The sequence below is a fragment of the Euwallacea fornicatus genome, chromosome 6 (assembly GCF_040115645.1).
Source record: "Euwallacea fornicatus isolate EFF26 chromosome 6, ASM4011564v1, whole genome shotgun sequence".
Lineage (NCBI taxonomy): Eukaryota > Metazoa > Arthropoda > Insecta > Coleoptera > Curculionidae > Euwallacea > Euwallacea fornicatus.
Window position 1 is genome coordinate 66,339 of NC_089546.1, and position 22,447 is coordinate 88,785.

At 35.2% G+C, this 22,447-nt stretch overlaps 2 protein-coding genes across 3 annotated transcripts; both read right to left on the minus strand.

Moving 5' to 3' along the window:
* Positions 1–9,076: 9,076 nt before the first annotated feature.
* On the minus strand, positions 9,077–12,877 carry LOC136339584 (uncharacterized). The gene has a single exon (XM_066282947.1). The coding sequence runs from the start codon at positions 12,588–12,590 to the stop codon at positions 9,450–9,452; it is 3,141 nt and encodes a 1,046-aa protein (XP_066139044.1). The 5' UTR covers positions 12,591–12,877; the 3' UTR covers positions 9,077–9,449.
* A 789-nt stretch (positions 12,878–13,666) lies between these two features.
* LOC136339585 (uncharacterized) lies at positions 13,667–21,209 on the minus strand. Of its 2 annotated transcripts, none has more exons than XM_066282949.1 (2): positions 20,871–21,209; positions 13,667–14,724 (listed from the first exon to the last, which is right to left on the minus strand). In XM_066282949.1, exons 1-2 carry the CDS (start codon positions 20,903–20,905, stop codon positions 14,034–14,036), a joined length of 726 nt encoding a protein of 241 aa, XP_066139046.1. In that variant the 5' UTR covers positions 20,906–21,209; the 3' UTR covers positions 13,667–14,033. The 2 variants fall into 2 exon arrangements, with proteins under 2 accessions (XP_066139046.1, XP_066139045.1); XM_066282948.1 differs by having other exon boundaries at positions 13,675–15,727.
* Positions 21,210–22,447: the final 1,238 nt, after the last annotated feature.

A 22,447-nucleotide genomic window follows, 5' to 3' on the forward strand; every position in this document is an offset into this window, starting at 1 on the left:
AGAAAAATAAATGTAAGTTTCATTAAGGTTTACTTGTCCTAAATCTTAAGGATTTCGAAATAATTAAGTTTTTTTAAAAAAATCATGCAATTTTAAAAACTTTGTTTTGAAGGAAATTTAAACTGGAGTAAATCGAAATTCATACCAAACCTTAGATATGAGACGTATTTTATGCCAGAATTATTAAAATTGAAATATCTCATACAGTGCGTCCAAAAAATAACATGAAAATTGCATTCTTTTTGAAAGGAAATAACTTGCTTAATTTAAATAGAACACCCCATATTTTATTACTCGAAATAAGAGATAAACATATGACTAATCAAAAATCGTTACACTTTCCTATACCTAAATGTACAGGTTTTCTTCGAAAAATAAGATTTAAGAAAAGGTAGCAAAATTAATAACCGCACTATCTATTTTTATTTAATATAAAAGAATTTCTTTTAATAAACACTTAATTACAAACAATTTTCAATATATCCTCCATTCTGATCAATGCAAGCTTGAAGTCGAGTAACATTTCCATGACAAACATTTTCCAGAATATCTCTATTTGCTCTAATAGAGTCAAAAACATAGCGGATTCTGATTTTCATATTGTCTCTTGTTGTTGGAGTTGTACTATAAACAATATTTTTGACATAACCCCACAAAAAAAAATCTAGTGGGGTAAGATCGGGCGACCTGGGGGGCCAAGATACAGCTCCTCCTCGACCAATCCATTTATTTGGATACTGTTGATTTAGGAAAGTCCTCACAATACCACTATAATGAGAAGGAGCTCCATCATGTTGGAACCATATGGAACGAAAAACGTTTAAAGGTATGGTTTCCAACAAATCTGGCATTTCATGTTCTAAAAAATGTCTATACACCATTCCCGTCAGATTTTCATTGAAAAAATGTGGTCCAATTAAATGTGTTCCAAGTATTCCCGCCCATACATTGAGGGACCAACGATGCTGATTGTCTAATGATCTTATTAGATGAGGATTTACATTATCATAGTAATGAAAATTGTGACGATTGATAATACCATTTTTGTGAAATGTAGCCTCATCGGTGAACAAAACCGTTTTGAAAAAATTGTTATTTTCATTGTATTTGTTTACACCCCATTCAGCAAATTCTCTGCGTTTTGCAAAATCTCTTGCATCGAGTTCTTGATGCAATTGGTAGTGATAAGGATGAAATTGATTTTTAAAATAATAAATAATCGTGTGATGCTACCTCGAGAGCGGCAAGGACAATTTGGATTTAGTGTAGCGTGCTTCATACTGGGAACTAGGGTCAAATATGAAATCTTTCAAACAACACTGACTGCAACACGATATGTAGAAATATTACAAGGCATATTACCTAAGTTGTTAGAGGATACCCCTTTAGCTCAACGACATGATATATTTTATCAGCAAGATGGAGCCCCGCCTCACAACTCAAGGTGCACAAAGGCATTTTTAGATGAATACTTTCCTGAAAAATGGATAGGGATGCATGGACCTGTGCGTTGGCCACCCAGATCACCTGATCTTTCAGTTTTAGATTTATTTTTATGGGGATATTTAAAAAACAGGATTTATCGAAGACAACACGAAAATATGATTAGTTTACGCATTGCTACTGAGGAAGCTTTCCAATACTTAGAAAGACACCCGGTAATAGTTTTAAACGTCTTAAACAGAATATCCAAACTATGTCAAAAATGTTTAGATGAAAACGGAAATCAGTTTGAACATTTGCTTTAATTTACATTATTACGTAGTTAAAGAAAAATGGTAAATTTGTTAGTGTTAGTGATATATTCATGTTCTAAAAATAAAATTATACGTTGAGCCCTTTTATAATTCATATTATTAATTAGATATTAACTATTAATATAATTATTGACAATTATAATTGTCACTAATTATTTTGTTTTATACAGGGTTTGTTCAAATAAAATGTCAATTATTGTCATTATTATTTGAAATAACCATATCGAGTTTAGCATCTTTGGAATGGGGAAAATTAGGGGAATCAAAATAAGTAAAAATATACAGGTTGTCCCATTAAAAAAAACATAAGTTTGGTCCATATCTCGAAAACTAAGAATTATAAATAAAATCTGAGTATGCCACTGGATTCTTAGTAAAAATCTCTATCTGACACCGTTTATACATTTTCAATAACTTAACACATATTCAAACTATAGGGGGGGTCCCAAAATACAATATTTTCAAAAACGCCCTGTAGTGCAAAAACTAAGATAGCTGGGTCAATTTTGTTAACGTCATCATTAGTTTCACTAAAAAGTGACACAGGTTCGCGAAAACCGCATCTCTTTATCTTTGTTAATGTCCGAGATATCCCACGATTACAACGAAAATGGGACACCCTGTACAGTGATATCTTGTTTGCAACGTTTGTTCGTGTTGTTTTCATCGAGTAATGACCACAAATTCTCTATTGGATTTAAATCCGGACTTTGAGCAGGCCACTCAAGACATTGGATTTCTGCTTCTGCAAAATATTCTTTTGCAATTTTAGATGTGTGCTTGAGGTCATTATCTTGTTGTAAAATGAAATCCCCAAACCCCATTTTTTCCGCTGAAACTTGTAAATTATCTCCAACGATGTTTACCCATGAGGCTCCTGTCATCGTGCCGTCAATTTTTACAAGATTACCAACGCCACCATAACTGAAACATCCCCATACTAAAATATTGCCTCCTCCATGTTTCACCGTACTTTGAACCATGCCTTCTTTGTATACCTCGCCTGCTTTTCTCCATACTCTTTTCCTTTTTTTTGTGCCCAAAAAGTTCAAATTTGCTTTCATCTGTCCAAATTACCGACTTTCAGAAGGCCATTGGCTTTACTAAATATTTTTGCGCAAATTGCAATCTTCTTTGTTTGTTTCTTTGGCTAATAAATGGTTTCTTACGTGCCAAAAAGCTACCTCTTTCCGTTTCGACAATTCTCCTTCGAATTGTTTTAAGTGATACATTCAAATTAACGGTTTCCCGCACTTCGCGCGCGGACAGATCAGGTTTTTTTTTTAATTTCTTGTACTATCCGTATATCGTCCCTTACTGATGTCTTCCTTTTTCTACCACGCCTTGGTCTGTTTTCAAGTGTTTTTGTATCTTTAAACTTTTTACATATTCTGACCACTGCGTTCTTCGATATTTCATATTTTTTCGCGACTTCGTCATAACTTAGACCAGTTTCTCTGTCTTCAACAACTCTTTGTCTGATATCTAAACTAAATTCTTTTCTCGGAACCATGTCTTTGCTAAATAACTGGATAAATGAAGGGATAAGTAAATAAATAAATATTACACCTTACAACTACCGTCTCAAACCAGCATTCGTCGACGCTTGCCTATAAACTGATAACGTACCCACAATTTAGACCGCACTCACACGTGCATTATTTGGATGTTTCATCAGTTGTGTGAAATTGGCAAATTGGGATAGCGAAATAAAGTAAACAACTTCTTTGTCGGTCCATAATAATTCCTCCACCATAATTACTTCATCCCAAATAACGTGCATTTTTTACTTTTTAAACAATTTAATTCTGTTTTTGCGCCGTACCCACAATTTTGTCCCTGACTGTATATACAGTATCAGTCAAAAGTAAAGCAACAAATTAAATTATATCGATATCCTTAAAAAAGGTTAAACGGTTCTCAAAATTTTATTACCAAGTTGAACGAATATTATTAACAAATAATAATAATCAACAAAATTAAAAAAAAGTAAGAGTTCTAGTTTAAATTATAAAATATTTCTTACAAAGGTTTCAAAAGTAGAGCAACATATAACTAAATGCATTTATATTTAGATTATATTTAATATTTTGTAGCATAGCCTTTATTTTTTATCACTTCAGCACATCTACGACTCATAGATTCCAATAATGTCATAAGGGTTGATTCTGGTATGGAATTCCAAACTCAAACAATGACGTCAAAGAGCTAGCCAGAATTTTGATATGTTTATGGGTTTTTCTGTCTTACTTTATGGTCAATGATTTCCCAGATATTTCTCGATGGGGTTTAAATCTGGGCTCTGGGCAGGCCATTTCATTACATGAATACTACGGTCTGCAAAAAATTGTTTTATTACCTTAGCAGTGTGCTTAGGGTCGTTGTCGTGTTGAAATTCCCACGACAATGGCAAATTTTCTTCAGCGAATGGCACCATTGTGTCTCTTATGATACGTAAATATTGAAATCGGTCCATTATCCCATCATTTTTAATCAGTGGACCCACTCCAGTTCCCGAAAAACATCCCCACACCATCACATTTGCTCCTCCATGTTTTATGGTGCCACGAGTGTATTTGGGATCAAACTTCTTGTTAACAGGACGACGTACCCAGCAAATACCATCACTTGAATTCAAGTTAAACTTGCTTTCAAAACAAAAAAGCAGTTTTCCATTTTGCCACTGTCCAATTAATATGCTCTTCAGCGAATTTCAGTCGGAGTCGTCTATTTTTCGCAGAAATAAATGGTTTTTTGGCCGGTTTTCTTCCAAATAGTTTGCGTTCTGTTAGACGTCTTCGAACAGTATTAACAGAAACATCATCAAGCTCCAACTTTTTTTAAATATCCATTGCAAAACGAAACGGATTTTCCCGGAACGCACTTTCAATTTTTTGGTCCAATCTTTGGCTGGTTTTTCTTGGCCGTCCAGATTTTGGTTTATTCACAATAGTTCCTCGACTTGAAAAATGTTTGATTGTACGAGAGACAATGCTTCGATTCAGTTGCAATTGGTTTGCAATAGTTATTTGTTTCATTCCCGACTGCCACTTAGAAATAATCAAATTTCGGATATCTACTGACAAACTGCGACCAGAAGGCATTGTGTACCGCTAAATTAAATAAAAATAACCGGGATACAGATTCAGAAATTCACTTGTCACTATTAGAGAGTGAAAATACGATTTTGTTGCTTTACTTTTGGAATGTCTTCAAAGGAATGTAGAAAATTATCGGGCAGATAAGGAAAATCAACTGAGTTTTTTGTAAATTATTTAGTATATTTACAAGTGCAAAATCAAAATATATGTAAGTTATGTTCTACTATAATGGATGTTGTAGGTTTTGGTTGGTGGGATTTAGTGATTCAAATTCTTGGATGTTGAGCTTTATTGCGGTGATGGTAACAGGTTGAAAGTTCGAGCGAATCTGTCGATCTCACGCGGAAAAAGTTTTCTAACTAATTAATCGTCTTTCGTACTTCTATCGCACCGCTATCAGTTTTATGGCCGAAGCGGCACCCTTTGATCCAGGCTGCTGATACAGCGTCTGCCTGTAGGCCTCTGGGATAATATGACATGTATATAATTTCTAAGAAGACTGCCCATTTTCTAGGGACCTATAATTTTTATTTGTTGCTTTACTTATGACGGATACTGTAAGTATTGTCCATAAACTTGGGTATGTGATTATTTTTCCGAACGTTAAAGGTTGTTGGTGGTTGATATGAAGAATCTTTTCTCTTAGTTTGTATAAATCGTCGAGCTTTAAGTTCGGTAGGTGTAGGCTAAGATTCAGAACAGATAGGGTGGCTTCGTCCGCTATTACATCTGAAAGCAGCACAGTCTCCGACGTTAGCTTCATCACCCTCATTTCATTGGTAGCTGATTGGGATTTCACCATTATGCGGCATCCTGGTGGGATTCGGCATATGAATGTCCCCATTAGATTTCTTTTCTCGTTTTGTGTTTCGGGACAGGACATCTGTACGGCTTCTTTCTTTGGCAGTACCATGATCCACTGATTCGTATAGTCTAATTGATTCAGCATCGGTTCTGGGATTTTGACTTCCGTTTGGCGGCAGGTTGAGGTGTCTTTCTCATGGCTCAGTAGTTTTACTTCACATGGGGCATCCTCTTGTATTGTTTGCAAATCGCTTTTTGGGCATAAGTATAAGTCTCCAGTAATTTTCTGACAACTTTCTTCATTGTATGCGTAGTGCAATTGATTGATCGAAAGGAATTTATTTTGCGTTATTACGACCTTGAACAGACTTCTTGTATGTATAAGGACTGAGTATAAAAGGAAGTAGTCAAAGGATGTGTGTGGACTAGGTATATGTAGGATATGCGTTATTCTGGTGTTTGACACAAAGCATTCTAAACTTATGACTTTCTCAAACAATAGTATATTATCCTTGGTCACCTGTAAAGGTAATTGACCCTTTTCAAGTTGCTCCCGAAGGGCTTTTAGTTCTACATACAATTCTGTATTAGTCATAAGGCTTGGATGTATTCCTAGTTGAGAAAATGTTAAAGAGTTTTCAACATCTTGGAGGATAGAGTCAATTATCTCGTATGTGTTTATAATTTCGTCATTTAATTCTTTGAAAATTGCAAAGTTTCGGCCATATGCTACCTCTTTTAAATACGGCTGTATTTGATTAATTTTATCTTCGATCAACCTATCATTTTTGTACAATTGTTGCACTGTGTCATTGAACCTTTCTATTACCGAGTTTGATAGAGAACCTTAATTTAATATTTCTGTCTGTAATGTCCGTTCATTCGTTTCTAACTGTTTAACCAAATTATCGTACCTTTCCCTGTCTGATGCGTCCAGGTTTCCAGATATTGCTTTAAATATGGAACCCAGTGCATTTACTAGTCCACGTTTCCTTCTATGTACATGAGGTATAATCCCATTTAATCTCTTTTCAACCCTTTCCTGAATAAACCTTAATATTCCTACAGAGTTTTTGATTCTACTTGAATATGTTTCGTATTGTATCGTTATGTTTAGGTATGTTGATAGATTTGTTGTCCTTTCCCATAGTATGTTTATCTGCTTTATTATGGGGTTTAGGTCGTAGTAATGTATGAAGGTGTAAGTATAATGTATGATTTTGCTTTTCCCTATCTTGACAGGCATGACACCTGGATTGTCCGCCAATTCACGGATTTTGATGATTTCCGGTACTCCCAATACATATGTACAGATACTGAAATATAATACTAATTGTTACTATCTAGTGTGTTCGTGTAAATGTATATACAGTCAGTCACAAAAGTCTACATACAGCTATAAATTTTACTATAACTCGTAAATGAAAAAGTTTATATTCTTCGTTTAATTATGTAATTATAGCATTTAATTCACAATACAATATTATAACAATTAAATCAATATACAACCCTCCTTGTTCGAAATATAATTAAAAACTAATAATATATACTCCACAAAAGTCTACATACATTTGCATTTATTATCAATAATAATTAATATTTTTTGGCTAATATTTCGTGGGTCCACCATTAACATCAAGGACTGCTTTAAGACGTCTTGGCATTGAAAAGACCTGGTTTTGCGTTACTTCTGGCGGTATTTCTGACCAGGATGTTTCTAACGCTGTCTTTAATGATTCTCTATTGCTAATATTGAATTTTCTTATTCTCCTCTCCAACTCATCCCACAGATGCTCGATAAGGTTCATGTCCGGCGACTGAGGTGGTGAATTCAGTTGTTTTGGGACATTATATAAAATCCATTCTCGCACAACTATAGCTGTATGCTTGGGATCATTATCCTGTTGGAAAATCCATCGATCGCCAAGCCCCAGTTGTCTTACTGACAGAATCAAATTGCCTTGAAGTATATTCAGATAATGTCTGTGGTTCATAGTGCCTTCAATAAAAACCAATTTTCCTACCCCAGCCGCCGCCATTGAGCCCCAAACCATCACGCTGCCCCCTCCATGTTTTATCGTTGGTACCAAATTTTTAGGGTTCAGTTCTTGGCTTACTTTTCGCCACACTTTGCCCTTACCATCACATCCGAAAATATTGAACTTACTCTCATCCGTAAATAAAACTGTTTCTCAAAAGTCTAAATCCTTGTTTAAATGTTCATTAGCGAACTCCAGTCTTTTCTTCCTATTTGTCTCGGATATGAATGGTTTTTTTCTCGGAATTCCTCCATGATAGCCATGTGAATGTAATACTCGTCTCACCGTTTCACTATGCACGATTTTACCGGTGGTACTTTCGATAGCTGCTGCGAGCTTTGGGGCACTTGATTGAGGTTTTGAACTAATTTTTCGTATGAGCACTCGAATATCTCTTTTACTTAGTTTCTTTGGGCATCCTGATCTTGCTTTATTAAGAATAATTCCCCGATTTTCATAATTCCTAACTATGATTTGGACAGTACTTCGAGATAAACTTACGACAGTAGCTATTTCTCCGAAGGATTTTTTTTCATTTCGCAATTTAACCACTAAACTTCGGATGGATACTGAAATTTCTCTTCTCCCCATGATTTTAGCGTTAAGATGTTGGCACGTTCAATACAATATGGCTTTACTTGGATTTATTTTATTCGTCCGTATGAAAGCTATATCTATTTTTAAGTGGGCGTTTAAGATTATCCATGTAAACCTTCCCTTGATCCGTCGTGGTAACCGTTTTCCGAGTCGGGTCTACAGTTTCGATTTTAGTTGGACATTGGAAAGTGTTGCCCAGTTTATTTCTTGAATGCTTTGCCACATAAGCTTGCTTCTCTGGCTCGAATATAGTTGGTTTATCTCTATTTTCGTTAATTTTTTTCGTTCTTTTCTCTTTTTCCTCCATTAGAGATTGATTTAGTTTGAAGTATAAAACTTTGGTGCGGTCTTTATGTTCGGCTACATAATGAGTCATTAATATTTAATCTAAATTCATATTAAACGGATCTTCATTACTAATATGTCCGCTGATGTCTATTGGTTTGAAATTTGTGGCAGAATGTGTTATGTGATTGTATGTTAATATTGCGGAATTTATTTTTCTCGCTATGGGTGTTTCCAATTGGCCCTGATTGTTCAAAAGTCTTATGTGCTCTAGTAGTAGAGCAATGCGGGTTCTGGCTCAATAGCGTTAGCGTGAGTGGGTAATTAATACCCGTTAACGGTAACGTTATTGCGCCAGGGGCGGGTTCTGGCTCAATAGCGTTAGCGTGAGTGGGTAATTAATACCCGTTAACGGTAACGTTATTGCGTCAGGGGCAAAGCGGGTTCTAGCTCAATAACGTTAGCGTAAGTGGGTAATTAATGCCCGTTGGCCTACGGAATGGATGAAAATGAATTTGGCTGATACAAACTTCCCAGCATTATCAGTAGATTTACCTAAAAATGCTACTGATTATAAAATTAGAATAATCTATAAAAATCGAACATATGGTGATAGTACCTGGAAAAGTGTAGAGAAGTCATCATCATCATCATCATCATCATCATCTACTTCAGCGTGTAATGACAACTCAAATAGTACAAGTACAGAAGATGTATATTGTAACGGAGATGAGACACAAAATTTTCTTATAAAGTATATTGCAGCAGTTGTATCTTGTTTAGCTTTGAAATCTTTTATCACGCTTTTTATATACTACTATTACTACAAGTTGAAGGGTAAATAAATTAAAACACATTCACATTTTTTATTTATTTGTTTTATTTTTACTATGTATTTTGTAATGGCCCCATGGAAGAGTGTCATGACTAGAACTTAGTAAGAACCGCTTATCATCATATTTGTTAAGAGCTAGTTTCGTTTCCTTACAAGTAAACAAATTATGTTTTATAGAACGAATGTTGTTTTGAGTTATAAATTTTTCTTCACCATATTTTAAGCAATTTACGTAATCTTCAAACGTTATATTATTTTTTACAACTTGAAATTTAATTCCTTTTAACTTCTTGACGCATTTATCATTCTCTAGTTTGAATGAATACATTTTAGACCTTAAACCTACAAAATGCGTAATTATTTGTCCAGCAACTTCATCTTTCATTAAACCTAAAACTTTTTTATTTGTTTGTGGAATTCCATGTATATTATCCTTAGGGTAGTCACTAGTATCAAATTTCATTAGATCCATTTTGATAATTTGAGAATAAGCATCCTCACATGTAATTTCATAAATAAAACTATCAGTGTCAATGTACATTAATTTCAGGTTTTGGATTGTTGGTACTTTATATATCATATAACTATAATGAAACTCATACATAAGAAGTTTTGAAATGTCTAGTATGCACATTCCAATATATAAGGGTTTATTAAAAATCAAATTACTTTTATTCAGTTCAATAGCTACCAGTTGTTCGCTGAATTTTACAACACTGTGGAAATTTGGGTTAGATATAAGATTTTTTGCACCATAACGTAGATCCCAATTATTAACTAATTTCACAATTCTATGTTTTCGAATGTTCTCCATAGTTTTCCCAAATACAGCGTTATTCATAAGTTTGAATAAATTTTTAGCAAAGTTAGAATTAGCCTGCGATCTTAATTTTGTGTTTAAATCGATGTATGGTTTTAACCAAGGGGTTTGATTAAATTTCAAAATTCGATGAATTTTTACTAATTTTAAACCATTCTCTAAGGCTTGTTTCAAATTTCTGTAATGAATTACATATTTGATTTTAGAAGAAAGAGTAGTTAAAAGTTTCGGTAATTTTGAATCTGGAGGTGCTTTGTGCTCAGGACAAAAAGGTAAATCTTTATGTAAATCATGAATATCACTTGGATACTCTAAATCAACTTTTAAAATGTATCCAAGTTCTGAGGTATCACTGATTTCCCAAATATTAAAATTCGTAAAATCTTCAATCCATTCAAAATTATCATATGGGAGGTATTGACACATTGCCCAACCATATAGATTATTAACGTCTAAGTATAATAAATATTTAGATGGTTTTGAGATGTCATAGTTTTTCATAAATTTATTGTTAGCTTCAGAATAACGATTTGAGCACATAGAAATTCCTCCTCTTAGACCATTTTCAATAAACATGATTTGGTCGATATCTTTAAGAAGTCTAAGTTTGCATGATGTGAATTTAAGCATGCAATCCCAGGTATATCCTGGTAATGTAAAATACCAGCTGGGGTCGAGACCATAAATTTCGCGGCATTTAGTTCTGAAATTTTCGAAAATGTCAGCTAGTAAAAGTACATCTGTTTTGAGGTACAAATCAGAGTACTCTCCTAAATTTTTAATTTTAAAAGCTTTCCACACAGTTTGTGCATGGTTATAGTCATCATCACTAATCATTTCTTGATTAAGCTGACTAAAAAAATTTTCTTTAGAGGGAAGCTCTACTTCTTTCAGTTTATTTATGTTATCTAGATAGTCATAGCAGAAAACTCCTTTCCTAGTTAGTAAACTGAACGTTTTGTCACTAATCGTACTAAATTCATTTCTAAGGATTTTTAAGTCTGCAGCTGTTAATGTCGCCACTAGTTCACTAAGAGGTGCATTTAAGAATCTCAATGAGTCAACAAATCGAAATTTCAGTTTTGTTTCAGAATTGTAGATAGTGAATGAAATATATTTTTCCTTGTTAAGAGGAAGCAATGAAATTTTTTCAGTAACACCAAATTTTTTAATTAAAAAATGAGAATCATAGCCGGTGAGGCAGTGAAAGAAAACAGGTATAACAAATTGCTTCTTATATCTCAAATTACAGTTTTCATGACTCAAACCTCTCATAACTCCTGTGAAATGATCATGGTTTCTTACTATAATGTCACCTTCTTTGAAAACATTTTCACAAATATGACATGACATAGCTGAGTTAAATTTATCTGTTGCAATAATTGGAACAATATATTTCATTTTACTATAAACTATTTTAGCAAGTTCTTTTAATTCTTTAGAAAACCAATCTAAACAATCAATTCCTTGATACATTCTATAAAATGATAAAGAATCATCGTAAGAACATTTAAAGAAATATCCTACACTAAAAGCTTTATGTTCCTGATAACATCCTTTTACATTAGCAGATTCTAGTATCGACTCGAAATCTGCATAAACAACGAAAGGAGTAGTTTGTTTAAAAATATAATTTTGAAACTGAACATAATCGTAAGTAGGAAAAGATATTTTACAAGTATTTTTCTTTTCACATAAAGTACCATGCTGAATTAACTTATCATTGTTTGGAAAATAATTTAAACATCTGTCACAAATATAAATTTTACCTTTGTGGTTTGTTAGCTGCTTAACGAGAAGTCTCGACAGATCTTTAATCCAACAAAAATGATATTTAATATCAGTTCCCACCTCCAAATCGTCACCGTCTACTTCAAAATCAGATTTTTTGCGCGAATACTTATTTTGAGTTAACAGTAAATTGACATGATTCTCTAATTTTTTACTTGTCAATCTAACTGGAGTTGTAACAAAACCTGATTTCTCTAGTTCAAGCATATAAACATTAATTGAAATGTTATTAAGTTTTTCAAATTTAGAGATTTTTGACAGAGGCATAGCTTCCTTATCCAAACCATTCGTATGTAATATTGACTCATAATGAGGATATGATGAAATTCTATCGGAGTTAACACTCGCCGGATAAAGAGCTGATACAATACTCCAAAAAAAACAAGCTTCATCGTTATTTTTTACGTTGATGCATGCTTTTTTGGCAGTTATTTCCGCGGGTAGTTTAATGTAAGATGAACCGCTACCACACTCGTATTTATTAATATTTAATTCTAGGCTAATAATTTTACAGAGAGCCCACCCACTATCCCTTTCCTGAAAATCTTCCATCTTATTCATTATTTGCTTAGTTATATTATCATGAAACCATTCTAATAAATCCACGCTACTATCAATTACGTGGTTTGGCGTGTTAAAATATTTAAAAGAAGTTTTTTCCAAATCTTTTTGTTTAATTATATATTCCCCACAAAAATTTGCATTTACTTTAATCAAATGATACTGCTTCAAAATATTAGAAATTCTTCTTTTAAATAGGTGCACAGCATCAGTAAAGAAATCTCCTAGTTTCTTGTGAGTTAAATTAATTATTAAACCTGATCTTATGCGACCCTGAAAGACGAGAGGACCATTTTCCCATCTAAGCCTATCAGAACGTTTAACCCCACCCCCACCTACATGACTGGAAACATTCAAGTTTTTAAACAAAAATTGAAAGCGTTTTAAGTGTCCTAAATTTGTAAGCATTTTTCTATAACACCCTACATTTTGTTTACTATGTTTTAATGCAAGTACCTGTTGGCGAATGGATTTTCGCACTTTTCTAAACCATTTTTGTTTTTCATCCGCGTCCACGCCTGATGAGCGGGCTGCTAACTGAAAATACACCTTGTTGAACAAATCCACAATATTATCGCTAACGTTAGATAGACCGCTTGTAAGGGTTCTGTCACTCTCCGTGGGGTTCATCACTTATCTGATTGAAATATTAGTAGTATAGTCATAAATAAAAAAATAAAAAAGATAATACTTACATTTTAGAGTTCTACAATTTCAATAATAGGGGTTGAACCAAGACCAGACACCTCCTTTAGACTTTTGTATATCAAACCATACACGTCTGGCTTGAACTTGGAGATATTTTTTTTAACAGCTTGAACCATCCGTTGTGGTAAAAATACTACCGTTTCCTCTAGTTCAGCTACGACTGACTCTCCAAATTTGGTCTTCACTATTCTCAAGTCGACAATTTTATAAATTTTGCCAACTTCTAGATTGTAGGTTTTCGTTACGGGCTTTTGAGAAAACGCCCCACTAGATTTTAACAGTGTTAAATCCATAATTAATACTTTTAAGAACCGTCCAGTAGTCTGCTCTTAATAATAATAATATAATTTAAAGTTGTTATTCCAAAAAATATTGAAGATCTTTCATAACAAGTGGATGTAGTTGTTTTCAGGTTTCTTATTTAATCAAATGTGAAAATAGATGATAATATGGTTTGGTATTACACAGAGTCATTAGTTATATCACGGTAGCCCGGACTTATATTTTTAAAAAATAATAAAATTTATTTTCTCGAATAAAGTAACACAAAATTATTATATTTGTTTTATTACAGACAATGATTACTCGCGTAAGTTACAACTGATACTAAATCTAAATCTTCTATGCTCCTAAACTATTTATATTAAAATTGTATTATAGTCAGCAAATTCCTCAGGTCTCCGGTCTTTAGTGGAATTCTCCTGATGTAACTCCTCCCCCCTTAGTTTCAACTCCTTAGGGTAGCCGAGGGAGTTGGATGCCCTCCTCGAGGTTTGTTGCCGAGTGGGTTGCTTGGTTCTTAGCTTTTGACAGCCCAATTTTCTTCAAAATGGCGGCTAGGCAGCAACCTATCAGCAATGCATATATGATTAAGGTCCATAAACTTGGCCACACTGAAACCACACTGGTGGCTTGAGTTTCTTCCTGGAAAACTTCATTTTTTAATTCGTGTAAATCGTCCAACTTTACTTCGGGTAAATGAATACTCGGGTTTAATTTACGTTGTGTCACATGATTTAAACTTATGTCGGGAAACAAGACGGGTTGCGATTGAGTTTTTATTATTTCGTGTATGTTTCTCACTGTTTTTCCACTAACTGTCAACTGACACTCCCACGGTAGTTGACACAAAAATGTTCCTTCTAAATTCCTTGCTTCATTCTGTCTTCCTGGGCAGCTCATCCGTACAACCTCCCTTTGCGGTAGTACTAGGATCCATTTGTTGGTGGATTCCAGTTGGTCCACGATTGTTTCTTCAATCTCGATCTGCACTTGGTCACAGGTGTTTGGTGTTTTGTTGGCATTCAAAAGCTTTACTTCGCAGGGGGCGTTATCGTGGGTTTCTGTTAAACTTTCTTTGTGGCATAGGTATAGCTCTAGTGCAATTTCTTGACACTCTTCGTTATAGTAGGCATAATGCGATCGACTGTTCAAAAGAAATTTATGACGCGGTATTACGACCTTAAACAGACCTTCCCTAGGTACTGGTGCTGGGTATAAATGAAAGTAGGCGAAAGACTGAGGGTAAACTGTTGATATGTGTAATATGTACGTTATCCTATTTTTTGAAATAAAACATTCTACTTTGACGAATTTCTCAAAAGTTAAAACGTTTTCAGGGGTTACTTCCAATGGAAATTCGTCAGGTTTGATTTTACTTTGGATATGCATCAGTTCATTATAAAGATCTTCTGACTTAATTATGCTAGGGTGTAATGTCCCTAATCTGGCAAATACAAGTGAGTTTTCTGTCTTGTAAGACGGAATAGATTAATTCGTACATGTTAATGATTTCATTAATTACTTCTTTTATGAAAACAAAATTCCTGCTATCTATTACGTCTTTGACATAGGGGATAACTTGATTCATTTTTTCCTCGATTAGCCTATCATTTTGGTATAATTGAAAAAGGGTTTGGTTAAATCTTTTTACCGCGGATACTAGCAATGTTTCGCGTGTTGTGGTTTTTGCTTGGAATTTCTCTTGATTTGATTGAAGGGTTTTTATGAGCCTATCATACCTTTCTCCGTCTGATGCGTCGAGATTTCCCGTTACGGCCTTAAATATCGATCCTAAACCGTTTACTATTCCCCGTCTTTGTCTAAGAGAGAGTGGTATTATTCCTTTTAGTTTTTCGTTCACTCTTCCTTGAACGAAGTTCAGAACTTCCACGAAATTTTTGAATTCATCTAGGTATGGTTTTAGGTGATTAACTGAATTGATTGTGATGATTATATTTGTCGTCCTTTCTTGAAGTGTGTCCAGTTGGAGGGTGATAGGTGTTAGGTCGTGATAGTGTAGGAGTGTGTGTATGTTATCTGTCACTCTGGCATGTCCTTTTTTTACAGGTACAATACCAGGATTGTCCCTCAATTCGATTAATTCTATTTGTCCTTGGGATTGTGTTCCATAGAGTCCTTTAAGGATGCTGCAATATTACGCTAAGATTACTTAACATACTAGCGGGTTACTTAATTAGCTTAATTAATAGATTAATGCCTAAATAACTACGGATTATCTTTATCGCGGTCAGGTTTTTTCTTTAGTGGTCGCTTCAGATTGTCCATGTGGATCTTTTTCCCTTTGTTACAAGTTACTGTTTTACGGGCTGGGTCCACTGTTTCTAACTCAGTAGAGGGTCGAAATTTATTACTCAATTTTTGTCTTTTGTTTTCCTTAATGAAAACTTCCTTTCCTGGTTCGAACAAGGTCGGTTCATCCCTATCTTTATTCCGATCGCCTATCGTCTTTTCTTTTCTCTCTGCTAGTAGTTCATTCAATTTTGAGTATAGAATTTTGGTCTTGTCCCTGTGTTCGGTCACATAGTTAGACATTAGTGTTTGATTTAGGTCGACGTTGAAGGGATCTTCATTGCCTATATGCCCGTTTATTATGTCGATCGGTTTGTATCCTGTTGCTGAGTGCAGGGAGTAATTGTACGCCAATATAGCGTATTTCATTTTATTTCCGATCTCTGCGTCTGCCTGTCCTTGATTATTCAATAGCCTTATGTGTTCGGCCAGTGTCGAATGCAACCTTTCCACAAGTCCGTTAGATTGAGGGTGGTCCGGTGAACAGAAATGGATTTCGATTTTGTGTAACTTTAATAGTTCCATCATAACGGTATTCTTAAATTCTGTACCATTATCTGTTACTATTTTAATTGGAATTCCGTGGTGGGTGAAGAATGTCATCAGATTATCGGCAATCTCGGTGGCTGCTAGTGTCTTCAAAGGGTACGCTTGGGCGTATTTCGAAAAACTATCTATCACTGTTAAGAATTTAGTGTTGCTTAAAGTATATGTGTCTAATTGTATAACCTCGAAGGGTTTCGACGCCGTAGGGGTTACATTCATTTGCATTTTTACAGGATTTCTTTCATATTTGCTTTTTTGGCAGATTTCACATTCGTTGATGTAAAACTGAATCGATTCCTTTATATTGGGCCAATAGTATTTGGTCTTTACTCGTTGCTCAGTCTCCTCGATTCCCCTATGATTAGTCTTGCCCTCGTGGTACGCCCGTATAATTTCCGTTATCTCGTCTTTTTCCTGTACATCCACTAGTTTTATGGTGCATCGCTTGAATTTCAGAGATGGCCATTTGAAATTCCTTCGAACTACTTCGCAGAATGGGGGATAGAGGTCAGGATCCTCGAAATATAATGAGTACAACTTTGCTGGGTCGACATTCTCTATTATGAATTTCATGAGGTAATGTTCCAGATTGTCCTCCGGTAGTTGTAATATAAACCTTCTCTTTTTCCCAAATAGTTCCATCTTCCTGGGTTCGGCGGGAGAGTGGAGTACGCGCGTAATTATTATTTGGTTAGCCCCAAAATTTACAGCAGTCTCTGCTATCGGTACTCCGACTATCGGGTCTTGTTCTACGTTGGTGTGCATGGTTATTCCTTCACTGTCATCCCTATCCCTGTTTCCTTCTGTTTCTTCCACCTGTTCCTTTTCTTTTATTAGATCCAAATCTGGTTGCGCTATCATTGACATCTTATCCATCTCGTCCCCTTGACCTACGTCATTTTCCGTGTTTTTATTTTGCAAGCTATTGTTGAATTCCTCCATGTATTGTACCAACTTGGCGAATTCGTCCGTCTCTTTCACGTGTATCTCGACCCTGCTTAGGGCGTCGGCATTAGTATTCAAGCTTCCTTTTTTATATTTGATTTCATAATCAAACTCTTCGAGCTTGATCCTCCATCTCAAGAGTTTTGACGAAGGGTCCTTCAGGTTGAAGAGCCACTGTAAAGGTTTGTGGTCCGTTATTATATTAAATTTCCTCCCGAATAGGTAGGGGCGGAAATATTTGGTAGCCCATACTAAGCACAGGCACTCCCTTTCAATGGTTGAGTACTTTTGTTCCGAGTCACTGAGAGTTCTGGAGGCGTACGCAACCGGTAGGTCTTGACCTATGGGCCCTTGCGACAGTACAACGCCTAATGCAACGTTACTAGCGTCGCAGGTTAGATTAAAAGGTTTTTCCATATCGGGATACTGCAGGATTGGTTCGTTCATTAACAATTTTTTACACGTTTCAAAACACTCAACAAATTCGCGGTTATGTTCAATTCGTACACCTTTCTTCAAGCATCTTGTCAATGGCTTGGTTAATTTAGCGAAATTATTGATGAATCTACGGTAATATCCTAGCAAGCCAAGGAAGCCTTTAATCTGTTTTACATTGGTTGGTATTGGGTAGTTTTTTATGGCTAAAATTTTGTCGGGGTTTGGCCTGACTCCTTCTGGTGTCACTACATGACCTAAATAAGCGACTTCTTTTCTAAGGAACTCACTCTTGTCCAACTGTATCTTAAAATTTGAGTCCCTTAGCCGATTGAACACCGATCGGAGGCTTTCCAAATGCTCTTGTAGGGAAGTGGAGAATACGATTATATCATCTAAATAGACCAAACATTTTTCGTTCTGAATACCCCGTAGAATGTTGTCCATAACACGTTGAAAGGTGGCTGGGGCATTCTTGAGCCCAAAAGGCATTCGGGTGTATTCGAAATGGCCCTGCTCTGTGCTAAAAGCCGTTTTCTGTATGTCGGTTTCCTCCATTTCTATCTGGTGGAAACCGCTAGCAAGATCCAGGGTGGTGAAGTACTGGCACTTCCCTAACTTGTCAAGCAAGTCTGTAATGTTAGGGAGTGGGTACTTATCACTGATGGTTTTCTCGTTTAATTTGCGGAAATCCACACAGACACGCCATTTTTGTTTCCCAGATGCGTCGGCCTTTTTGGGTACTACCCATATTGGTGCCGACCAAGGGGAGTTGCTGGGACGGATGATGTTCTGATCTAACATTTTATTTATTTGGTTCTCCACTTCTTTCCTATGCACCAATGGGTATCGGTACGTCTTTGCGTAAACCGGCAGTTCGTCGGTTGTTTTGATCGAGTGCTTGATTTTATTTGTAAAAGTGAGAGGAGTATCTTCATTATAAAAAATGTCGGAGTATTCTTGGCATAATTTTAAAATTTTTGATTTTTCTTCCTGGTTCAAATGGCTGATACGGATTATCGAGGGGTCAAATTCTTGGGGTACTCTTGGGTCAGTTCTATAATGATTTAAATCTATGACGTTATCGTCATTAAAAGGTTCTACTTTAAAACGCGAAGAGATATCTAAGGATACTGGTTCAGTGGTGCTATTTAATATAGTAGTCAATGCGTAGCCATCTTTTGTTTTCGAAATACAGTTCGGAATTTCACAGCCCTGTATCTTTGTGTATGGAATGACTATACTTCCTTGTTGAATGTCCGTTTTAACCTTGATTATTTGTTCGCTACGTGCTGCTATAGTAACGTTATTAATCTCCTTTCCTGTCTTGTGAAATTGTAGTTTTATTTTAGCGTATGGTGTGATAATATACCCATTGTTATAATCTAAGTTTGCTTGTAAAAGTTTCAGATTGTCTAAACCCAGTAATCCATGGAACGAATTATGGAATTTAAACATGAAGAATTTCATAAGAGTGGGTTTGGGTAGTTTAAATATTTTTGAGCTAGGTATTTTCGTGCTGAATTCATGGGCGGATTTTTGAAATACAGTAGAAACTAAGAAAGGATCTGATTGGATATGTTCGGAAAAATATTGATTTGCAATTTCGGGGTCGATAAATGACTTAGTGGATCCGCTGTCTATTAAAAATTTAAGGTCATATTCCGGGAATCTAATGTATGATAATTCACTAACGTCGTTATTGTTTGGAGATATAATTTCCGGCGTTACGTTTCGTTCTCGGAAAATTTACGTACGTTTCGGAATCTGCTGAATCAGCATTTTCATAGGAATTGTTTTGCCAGCGCTGTTCCCGCGAGCTTCCCGGAAATTCTCGGGTCGATTGACTTCGTGGAATGTAATCTTCGGTGACCTCGACTTCGTCGTGTGAATTTCCGGCGACATTTGTATTATACAATTCTTCAACTTTAAAATTTTGTGATTGATTATTTGGTCGATATCCATTAAAATTTTGATTATTATTATTATTATGGAAATGTGGTCGTGTGATTCGTGTGGTTTGTCTGGTAGATGTACTCATGGGTACAGGGTTTGGAAGGGGTTTATTCTGGTTAGGGCGAAATACGTTTGTCATTGGTCTGTTTGGTACATTTTGTGTGTTTTGGAAATTTCGCGTGTTTTGAAAAGATTGTGTGTTCGGGAAACTTTGTTGAGAATGATTGTTTGTATTGAATGATTGGAATCTTCTGAACGTGTTAAATGGAGGGTTGTAGCTAGAAGTTTGAGTACGAGGGGGTGAATTTTTATTAGGAGGTGTTCTAATGTTTCGTGTGGGTGTTTGGGTAGAATTTGGAAGTCTGGAGTTCGACTGGAGATAATGTACATTATTCTCTTCCATGACAAATTGTAGCGCTTCGGGTAAATCTCTAGGACGCATGCATCGTATGGTGGTCCCTATAGGCTCTTTAAGTCCCGATAGAAAAGTTTTCAAAGCTAAATTATTATATAATTCTCTTTTTAATTTTTTAGCACCCTCTGTAGTCTCATGAGTGCTAATATATGAGCAGAGCAAATTAAGTATATGCAATACACGGTCGTAAAATTGACTTGGACATTCACTGTTCCATTGACGGAGCATTACTAAATCCTTGTTAAGGCAAGCCTCATCTCTTTGATCAGCGAAATGTCTCCCCAAAATGTTTTTTAGCTCTTCCCATGTATTCACACTCTGTGTCCCTAATACAAGCTTCGCACTACCAGTGAGTTTACCAATTATACAATTTAATAGATATACGTTTTGGAAGTGATTAGGTTGCTGAGCAATATAAAACGAATCAATTATAGATTGGCACACACTTAGGTATCTGCCGAGATCATTTGGGTTCCCATCAAATTCTGGGATACACCTTATATATTCAGTTTTGAACTCTGCCATTTTGTTGAGATAAGTATCAGAATGCGAGGTATTATTAGAGTGCTTTTTAATCGATCTTTCACAAGGAAGTTCTGTTGAAGGCGTTTCTAACTTAAGAGTTTCCAAACGAGTTAACAGATCATCAACATCAGACATGAAAAATAGTCGATTGCACTTACCAAAATATGAAGATAAGTTCTAGGGTCATAGCCATCAGACTTGGCACTTCAGTTAGCGATTTTGAGCCTTCTGCAATTGCCGGTCCTTGCTGGTTGACTTCTTGGTCCAGGCCCTTCGTGGTTTTCGTAGATTCTTTGGTCACTTCCGGTTAGTTCGGTGTCGTAGTTTCGACAACAAGCCCGAGAAATGATCCGAACGACTGCGCCAGTTATATCACGGTAGCCCGGACTTATATTTTTTAAAAATAATAAAATTTATTTTCTCGAATAAAGTAACACAAAATTATTATATTTGTTTTATTACAGACAATGATTACTCGCGTAAGTTACAACTGATACTAAATCTAAATCTTCTATGCTCCTAAACTATTTATATTAAAATTGTATTATAGTCAGCAAATTCCTCAGGTCTCCGGTCTTTAGTGGAATTCTCCTGATGTAACTCAAGTTATGTTTCGGATCCCAGAAAACGCGATAAAAAAAACACTATTTTAGTTTCACTGAAAATTTATTCAAAACGAGAACAAAAGCGAACGTACAATACAACGAATTGATTACAACAAGCCCAGTTCTTAATGCTACTGTCCTATTTAAGCTAAAGCGGGCGTGACGTCACCGTACTGCTGATACCACAATAAGCAGACTGTAACTCCTCCACCCTTAGATGATCATATAACACTTAGGGGTGTTTATGATCTAAAATTCGTCAGTTTCTTGAGGCACAGTTCCCTTAGATTTAACATATAGCGGCCAAAAGCGTCTTACTACTAGGGTTATTACTAGTACGCTTATAATTACATACAATAGTATTGTCCAAATATTTATTTTATCGTAATAAAAATTATCTTTTAACAATTTAGAATTTTCCAATTTTTGCATGTTTATTTCTTCTTGAAGATTAACAATTTTATTTAGGTTAACAGGATTTAAGTTGTTCATTTTTATTTCCTTATGTAACATTGGTGTTTTATGATCGGGGTTTACATTTGGTAAAGGTATCGTTTGGAAATTAATTTTGGTGTTTCCATAGCTTTTTAAAACACTTCCTTTTATCCTAAGGTTACAATTTGAATCTAATTCTATCAGGTAGGTCCCGTTTAACAGGATATTACTCTGTAATTCGTCACATGTCTCTACTACTATTGTTTCTTGTGTTGTTATTACAATCCATTTATTCTCATCTATGCTTTGAATTTGTAAGTCGTTTAGATCTATACATACCGGTTTACAATTGGTAATATTACTCTCGTATCTCAACAGTTCGACTTCGCAAGGTATATGGTTGTTATAATTTTCAGACTGTACATGAGAACATAGGTATTCGTTGGAAGATATTTGTTGGCAGGGGTGATTTACATATCCGAATGTTTTGTCATTTATTATTAGGTATTCTAGGTTGGGTATAATTATTACATAAGAGTGATTGTTTTTTACAGGCAGTGGAAACAATTTAAATAGATTATACGCTTCGTTTTCTACCAACGGTATTTCGATAATGAAAACTATCATATTGGGTTTTGTATAGCTTTTTATTTTTAGTATATTTTCGAATTTTAACAAATTATCTGCGTTTGGTT

Coding starts and splice junctions, on each gene's coding strand:
- LOC136339585 (XM_066282948.1), bottom strand. CDS start 14,969: ATGCATATCCAAAGTAAAATCAAACCTGACGAATTTCCATTGGAAGTA.
- LOC136339584 (XM_066282947.1), bottom strand. CDS start 12,590: ATGAATAAGATGGAAGATTTTCAGGAAAGGGATAGTGGGTGGGCTCTC.